The sequence below is a fragment of the Asterias rubens genome, chromosome 5 (genome assembly GCF_902459465.1).
Source record: "Asterias rubens chromosome 5, eAstRub1.3, whole genome shotgun sequence".
NCBI classification, from domain to species: Eukaryota; Metazoa; Echinodermata; class Asteroidea; order Forcipulatida; family Asteriidae; genus Asterias; species Asterias rubens.
This window is the reverse complement of record NC_047066.1, coordinates 4,156,201-4,165,196: the sequence shown is the minus strand read 5'-3', so window position 1 is coordinate 4,165,196 and position 8,996 is coordinate 4,156,201. Positions and strand designations below refer to the sequence as shown.

Sequence of the window (8,996 nt, the reverse complement as noted above, 5' to 3'; positions counted from 1 at the left end):
CCTCTCCCTATTATTACTTGTTACCAAGTAAGGTTTTATGCTGATAATTATTTTGAGTAATTACCAACAGTGTCCACTGCCTTTAAGCAGAGAAAACAAAACCACGCAGTACATTTTACACCTGTGACACTTGGTTGCAAACTTTCGACCAGTCACAATTCTCTTTATAGGCTAGAGGTAATAAAAACGTCAGTGAAGCGGGAGGCGCGGGTGTACGTGTTTATATAGAGGGCGCATGTATGGAGCCACAGGTGGATAAACAGGTGCATCTTCTTTATAACTGAAACCCGGAAGGTGGGTTTCAGTGAAGCAACAAAAGGACACGGTGACATTGGTAAACAACACCACACGCCTCCTGCCGTCGAACACCCTGCATGGTTGCGGTAAGTGGTCTTCAGATGTTTTAAAGACAGTGGACACTATTGGCAATTGTCAAAGACCAGTCTTCTCACTTGGTGTATCTCAACATATGCATGAAATAACAAACCTGGAAAAATTTGAGCTCAGTTCGACGTCGAAATTGCGAGATAACAATGAAAGAGAAAACACCCATGTCACACGAAGTTGTGTGCGTTTAGATGGTTGATTTCGAGACCTCAAGTTCTAAACTTGAGGTCTCGAAATCAAATTCGTGGAAATTACTTCTTTTTCAAAAACTACGTCACTTCAGAGGGAGCCGTTTCTCACAATGTTTGATACCATCAACCTCTCCCCATTACTTGTTACCAAGTGAAGTTTTATGCTGATACTTATTTTGAGTAATTACCAATAGTGTCCACTGCCTTTAAGTGATATTAGTTTCAAAGCATTGGTTACGGTATAGTTCGGAATTCATCTAGGAGATACTGTCATGATCTACTTCTAGAAACTATAAGGCTCCCCTATAGTTTCTAGAAGTAGTCATGACCTAGACCCAGTACCTGGGGTGCTACTCCTTTTTTCCGAAATTTTGACATCCTCTGTAGACAGAGCGAATGTCAAAATTTCGAAAAAGGAGTACAGCGCCCAAGTTACTGGGTCTTGTCATGACCGTATAGTCCTGAGTTGAAATAGACCCCATAATACTGCCATTCTCTGTCATTTTGATCCTCTGCATTCTGACCCATGTTGTGGTGGTGAACTCCATGACTAAGCAAGGTACTTCTTGAAACTGTAAGGCTCCCCTGCTCACAGTGGAGTCTTATAGTTTCTAGAAGTATAGACAAGGGTTTGTCAGTCGATCTCCATCAAGCACAACACTGTTTTGCAATTAAATTTGTGTTCTGCTCATGTCGGATATTTTGTCATGCTCTCTCTCTGAAGTCTAGAAAGTTTGTATTCAAAACAAACTAAATATAGGGCCAAAATGTGTTAATTTTAACGATAGTAAGCGTACGCTCCTTGTCTGACGCAGAAAGTTGGAGAGTTTTACTCTTGTAACCCCTTGCAAACTCCTAGGTAAGTCAATTCCCCTGCTTGAGAGTGGGGTTAAGCTACTCCTAGAACGAGGTTTGTTCTGCTATGAGATGATAGCGGAACGAACCTCATAGTATAGGAGTAGGGTTAAACCAGATAGCCTCGGTGTTACATCTGGACCCTCCCTGCACCCTCCTGCTGTCGAACACCCTGCTGTGGAACACCCTGACCTCTGACCTGAGGACCATAAGTGTGATCCACTCTCTACGAAATTTCTTTTACCAATAATTTCATCATCCACAATTTTTAGATGACGTTCAAGTCATGAGATAACTGACCGTCCGTCCTCAAGTCCCTCGATCATGAGTCGACCTCGGGGAGACTCCTATCGGCTTGGACCATCGTCCGACCTGGACATTAGCTACCACATACGGATTGCACTCATCGGGGATGCGGGTATCGGCAAGACGAGTCTGTTGCTAAGGTACGTTGATGAGGGCACTGGCTTGAGATCGACCAATCCTGACCACTCGGTGGATGTCAAAACTAAAGTGATCACCAGGAATGGACGATGGATTAAACTGGATATCCAAGATACTGCAGGTAAAAAGGTTCTGCTTCCAATGACATTCCTAATTAACACCACTCTGAGGGCCTTAATTGGGATCACACCTGTCAAATTTTTACAGGCATCTTGGTAACACACAAGTAATTTTTCGAACAATGTCTTAAAGGCAGTGGACACTGTTGGTAATTACTCAAAATAATTATTTGCATAAAACCTTACTTGGTGACGAGTAATGGGGAGAGGTTGATAGTATAAAACATTGTGAGAAACGGCTCCCTCCGAAGCGACATAGTTTTCGAGAAAGAAGTAATTTTCCACGAATTTGATTTCGAGACCTCAAATTTAGAATTTGAGGTCTCGAAAAATCAACCATCTGAACGCACACAACTTCGTACTGTGACAAGGGAGTTCATTCTTTCATTAATATTATCTCGCAACTTCGACGACCAATTGTTTTTTCCCCCATGTTTCTGGAGCCATTGATTTAGAGATGCTATGTCAGATTTTTGGCCGATGGGAGTCGAGAAGGTTACAAGCTTTCATTTGAGCCATTGCTCGAAAAAGTCCGCCAATTATTAGTAGCAGTGAAATAAAGTGCTCAAAATTTGTGTCGGGATCCGACAATACATCATGTGACCAATTCTTATGTGTTTTATAAGAAACGTTTTAAATTTTTGTCATGGTTCCTGACCATTAAAAGTAAAAGTTAACTTTTTTTCGTTATAGCGGGTGTTACTCTTTGAAATACCATTCACGAAATTAAAAAATATATTTTTTAATGTTTTGGGCCAAAAATCTGACATAGCATCTTCAACGTCTATGGATTATGAATTGCTCAAATCAATAAACTAAATTGTGATTCAGTATCTAGAGGACAATATCTATCTAGTCATAAAGACTTGTCGTCTTTGCGTTACTGAATCACAATTTATTATTTTGTGCAATTCATAATCATAGACGCTCAACCAATATTTGTTTGAGAGGGATTAGCTTTGTCAATTTCCCTTGTGAGGAAGATTATCTAAATAACAAACAAGCATACAAACACCCCAAGCAAAAAACAAACAAACACCCCAACAAACAAACAAACAAACAAATAAACAAACACTCCATCACTCAAAAAACAAAATAACAAAGAAATAACCACAAATTGCCTGAATGGTGTATTAAAGCCATTGGACCCTTTCGGCACAGAAAAAAAAAAAAGTTCACAGATTTACAAATAATTTACAGGGTTTACAGAAGGTAATGGTGAAATACTTCTCTTGAAATATAAGTCCATGAAATGCTTTACTTTTTGAGAAAACGGTAAAACAATATAAATTCTCGTTAACGAGAATTACGGATTTGTTATAAACACATGTCATGACATGGCGAAACGCGCGAAAACAGGAGTGGGTTTTCCCGTTATTTTCTCCCGACTCCGATTGAGCCTAAATTTCCACAGGATTGTTATTTTATATATAAGTTGTGATACACGAAGTGTGGGACTTGGACAATACTGTTTACCTAAAGTGTATAATGGCTTTAACTAATATAGGTATGGAGCGTTACAGAAGTCTAACTAAGTCCCATTACAACACCATCACCGGTGCACTTCTCTTGTTTGATCTGACCAATGAGAAATCATTTCAGCACGTACTTTACTGGTAAGTTTTTCTGATCTGTTTTTAAAAATTACTTTTTTTTCCCCTTAGTATTACAAATAGTTCTATTTTTCAGTTTTCTTAATATCATAATTCTCTTGAAAACAATTTGATGTCAAGAACTAATTTCTTAGGAAGCTGAAAATGTAATAAAATACGCAATTTTGTATCATATGTACGTCATCAGTTGTATGTCATCAGTCTCCTAATGATGGACAGAGTATTCTGTCCCAAACGTCTAGCCCCCCAGTTTCTCTTAGAACCACCGGCACTCAAAACAGATTTCTACATGTACCGGTACATGGTGTCACTGCAAATTTTCTGATGCCTATTATCCTTCCACCATTCAAGTCTTACCTAAACATATTTCATATTTGATTTGTTTACTGATCAATTTCTAATCTGAAGTCACCCACATCCTTCAGGTACGAAGATCTTAACAAGTACGCTTCAGCACCCCAAGCAGTTCTTGTAGGAACCCGCTGCCACAAGAAAGGAGACTGTGAAGTGAGTGAGGAGAGCGTAAAGAGACTCGCTGAGCATCTGGACATCCAGTACGTTGAGACAAGCTCAGAGAAGAACATGAACGTCGAGACGTGCTTCGAGAGTCTTGTTGATAAGATTGTCGAGAAACATTCGGAGAGAGTGAAAGTGACGAGTAAGAAGCCTGGGGTGAGGCTGGAGGATGAGACTGAGCCACCGTGCTGTGGATGCTGGATGTCTTCTAAGAAAGAAACGGAGCGGTAATATCAGGGACGCGATTTCTTCGTTTTAACCAGAAGTCGGCTTTTTTTACCTTCTCCAAAAGAGAAGAAAACAAATATATAATTTTTTTATTGCAGTACCCGCTGCTAAAACATAGGATCCGGGCAATCTTGGTGGTCTACTAGGTGGCAAGACACTGCTCTAGAATGGCGGTGGTGGGTTCGAATCCACATATATGCATGTGATCTTTTTACAGAACTCGGGGAAAGTACTGAATTAAAAAAAAAAATTTAAATTCAAACCCACATTCTGCTGATCAGAAAAACGTTTGAATTCGGTGCTCTTGAACCCCTCGGCCACCACAGTTCCACATGATTACATGCATTGAAAGCAGACTTTCCTTAGCAACATCAATAGCAACAGCCGTAACCCCATATCTCGGACATGGCCTTATTGCAACCAATGAATGATGTAACATTTTAAAAAATACAAGTTGATCTTGAAATCACTTTTTTTTCTTTTCTTTTTAAAAAACTTGTTATACTTGTTTTATAATAAATGAACATAATTATTTTGTACATCTTTTTTACAATTTCTTCCCCAAGTGCCAATTCTTGTATCTAATCCTTCCTCTGAAATACTTTTTTGCATAAAAATATTATATTTAATCTCTTTTTTATGCTGTCATTTTCATGTACTTATCACTGTTTTATATAAAATTTTGTGAACTATTTTGTATGAATTAATTTTTTATTTTATATAAATTTCACATTAAAGTAATTGTTTGTCTGCTTTAGCAATGTAAAAGCATATATTTCACCGGCAAAATATTTGGAAATGTGCCCAGTACACAACAGCAACCATGAACACTGTTTTTCAATGAGAAAATGGAGCCAGACTTTTCCGTTGCAGCCTCAGTGTGGTTGCATTGTTACAAGGCCCTTTCTCAAACCTCCGATTGGGCTTGGCTCCAACTGCTGATGTTCGAAGCCACTTCATGCAGTTTACACGCTGCTCCAAAAAGGAAAACGTTTAGTGCAGCCATCAGAGATCGAGCAAAAGCCGAGGTTCGAGAAAGGCCCCCAGATGTAAGAAAGAAAAAAAAAGATGGCTGGACTAAAAGTTGTCCTTTTCAAAACCACAGCCTATCAGCAGCATTCATTTCAAACAGTTTCATAATTTCAGCACCTCTTCAAAGGAACACGTTGCCTTGGATTGGTCGAGTTGGTGTTTGAAAAGCGTTTTGTAACCGTTTGTTATAAAATGCATATGATTAGAAAGATGTTCAAAAGTAGAATACAATGATCCACACACATTTGCCTCGAAATTGTGTGGTTTTCCATTTACTTTGCGAACTAACACGGTCGGCCATTTATGCGAGTCAAAAAGTTGACTCCCATAAATTGCCGACCATGTTTGTCGACGAAGTAAAAGGAAAACCACGCAATTTCAAGTGATACTTGTGTGGATTATTATATTCTCTTTTAAAATATCTTTCTAATCAAATGCATTTTATAACAAACGGTTACAAACGCTTTTCAAAGACCAACTCGACCAATCGAAGGCAATGTGTTCCTTTAATGAACAGTAGTGGCAACAGTTATACTCAATCCAGGAGTTAATCAATATTATGTAATCATTAAAAGTCATTTTTACTTGTAAAATAAATAACTACTGATAAGTCTGAAATAAACTATGCAATACTTTATCAACTAAATGTAAATTGTCTGCAATTTTGTTCGACTCCCAGAAACAAAACCTTTATTTGGTATAATGATCAGTGGTGTATTAAGGCCCCCCCCCCAATCGATGTCCATGTCTCCCAAAACCTCCCTAAAGGCGCCCCCCCCTTTTGAAATTTTGACTTTTAAAAATTTCCAGAATAAAACGGTACATTTTATAATTGCTTAGTTAGATCAATGTTTCTAAAACTATTTTTCTATTTACAATTGTACAATTTATTTGTTTTGAAATGACAAGAGTGGACAGTTTTAAGTTGTCCAAGTGCCCCAAAGGTACACCATGTGTGCCCCTTCTACTTTTATTGACCAGTATTTAAGGCAGGGTATGCTTTTGGTAGTTGCCACTTACTTGATATATCCTAACTTGTGTATTAATGAACATATTTAATTATGGGAATCAATGTGTGGTGAAGAGGTTTTCAACTAGTGGTTTAATCCCAACGAGGCCTGGTTCTTAATATTTTTACCGAGACCACTAGTTGAAAACTGATTCAACACACTTTGATTCCCATTCATAAATATCTTTTCGGTAAAAAACATCAACACTTTATGGTCAAAAAGTAATATAAATGCAAAAATTATAATTGTTCAATGATTTCTTTCAACAAAACGCCCCTCCAGCTATGAAATGGTAAAGCCCTCCGCCGCCTTCGGGTTAACAACTCCTTATAAGGGAATGCTGTGCGCATCGCGCTTATCGCGTGATGTGGCACAACTGTTTCAGCTGTTGCTCTCGACCAAATAGAATGAAGAAATTGTCTTATAAGAACAGGTGCAAGCTCCCCGTCACGCCCATGTTTCAACACTTTTTACTGGTCATAAACAAAGGTGTATACACACCCACGTGATGCGCTCTCCACCAATAGGAATAGCGAAACTGTCTGATGTATTTATGAATAATGAATAAAACTAGTGTTATTTGCTTGTTTACTTATTCATTTACTTATTTTCTTGAAAAATAACAATAGCTGTGTAATTCTGATAGATTTATTAAGGAAGGTAGTGTTGGTCTTTAAAGACATTGGACACTATTGGTAATTACTCAAAATAATTATTTGCATAAAACATTACTTGGTAAAGATTAATGGGAAACTGTTGATAGTATAAATCATTGTGAAAAACGGCTCCCTTTGAAGTGACGTAGTTTTCGAGGAAAAAGTAATTTTCCAGGAATTTGATTTTGAGACCTCAGATTTAGAATTTGAGGTCTCGAAATCAAGCATCTGAAAGCACACAACTTCGTGTGACAAGGGTGTTTTTTCTTTCACAGTTATCTCACAACTTCAACGACCAATCAAGCTCAAATTTTCGCAGGTTTGTTATTTTATGCATTTGTTGAAAAACACCAAGTTAGAAGAAAGCAATATTTTTTGCTCTATGAAATTGGACCCGGGTTTAGAGTACAAATTACACAGAAATGAATAATTTTACTTTTTGTTACAATGCACTTTTTTTAAAGGTAGAAATTGGCATTTAAAGAAATAAAATTTGATGAAGATTTTTATTATAAACAGAGTAAAATACTTATTGCAAGATCTCAAGACCAAATGCACAAATTTCCTTCACAAATATTTCTGTTGGAACTTTTGACATAATATTTCAGAAAAACCGGACTAAATAATTTGGACAATTAAAACAACAAGTTGTAAACCAATTACCTGTCATTATATTTTTCTATTTTTCCAATAAAAGGTGATCAAATTGTAAACCAAATATCTGTCAGTCTATTTTCAAATTTTTGTAAAATAAATGTGGTTATCCCCTGTGACTCAAATTTTCCAAGGTTATTTTTTTAAATAAATTTAATACGAGACAAGACTATTGGAAGTAAAGAATATTACTATTATTTTAAACAATTTGGGGCTGAACAAACGTTATTTACTTCAACAGGATTTCAATAAACGACCTATGTTTTAACATGCCATCACTCTACCAACTAAGCTATCTATTATATAAATAAAAATTATCTTTAATAAATTTATAAAAAAAAATTATAGTGAAAATTACACTGAACAATAATCCTCTATATATAGACATAAATTAAACAAGGTTTTTGCTTAATAAAAATAATCATATTTTCCTGTACGTCATATTGAATTAGTAATAACAGCCAAGGCACTTTGAAATAAGTTGAATAAAATATTGGCTCATAGTGTGATCAGAATCATTTAGGTTGCATAGAATGAAAACTGAAGTATTAAAAGACACTGGACTTTGTTCCCATTACAAAAGTGTGTGAGTAGGCCTTGTATCAATATTACCTACACTTCACCTTTCGACCAAAGTTGTTTTGGTACAAATCAAACCTTGTTAGTTTTTATCAGAGGTCATCAGTACATCTGTGATAGCGATGTTTTGGGGATCAACCCATCTTAAAGGCAGTGGACACTTTTAGTAGTTACTCATAATGGGGAGAGGTTGATAGTATAAAACATTGTGAGAAACGGCTCCCTCTGAAGTGACATAGTTTTCGAGAAAGAAGTAATTTTCCACAAATTTTCAGAATTAAAATTTTGAGGTCTCGAAATCAACCATCTTTTAGAAATTTAGAATTTGAGGTATTGAAATCAAGCATCTAACAACTTCGTGTGATAAGATTTTTTTTTTTTTTCATATTTATCTCGCATCTATGATGACCGATTTTCACAGGTTTGTTATTTTATGCATATGTTGAGATACACCAAGTGAGAAGACTAGTCTTTGACAATTACCAGTAGTGTCCAGAGTTTTTAAGCTCTGTATACTCAAATATAGTTCTGTTTAACATGTTACTGAGTCTTAAAAAAAAACCTTTTAAAATGATATTTCAGAAAAGAATTCAAAATCTAACATTATACAAAGTTATATGGCAAAACATTTTTGTTCAGTAGATTTCAATTAATATTCAAATCAGTCTGTGAACGTTATCATATTAGAAGAAAGGAAACTCACACACGATCC

General features: G+C 36.4%; 1 protein-coding gene across 1 annotated transcript; it reads left to right on the top strand.

Moving 5' to 3' along the window:
* Nucleotides 1–276: 276 nt before the first annotated feature.
* Nucleotides 277–4,473, top strand: LOC117290746 (ras-related protein Rab-3A-like). The gene is made up of 4 exons (XM_033772294.1): nt 277–383; nt 1,706–1,998; nt 3,504–3,612; nt 4,035–4,473. The coding sequence occupies exons 2-4, from the start codon at nt 1,758–1,760 to the stop codon at nt 4,354–4,356; spliced, it is 672 nt and encodes a 223-aa protein (XP_033628185.1). The 5' UTR covers nt 277–383; nt 1,706–1,757; the 3' UTR covers nt 4,357–4,473.
* The last annotated feature ends 4,523 nt before the right edge of the window (nt 4,474–8,996 follow it).

Bases quoted from the DNA above. Each gene is read 5' to 3' on its own strand.
- LOC117290746 (XM_033772294.1), top strand. From the start codon at position 1,758: ATGAGTCGACCTCGGGGAGACTCCTATCGGCTTGGACCATCGTCCGAC. The intron at 1,999-3,503 runs GTAAAAAGGTTC...TAACTAATATAG, and splicing joins GGATATCCAAGATACTGCAG to GTATGGAGCGTTACAGAAGT. The intron at 3,613-4,034 runs GTAAGTTTTTCT...CACATCCTTCAG, and splicing joins TTTCAGCACGTACTTTACTG to GTACGAAGATCTTAACAAGT.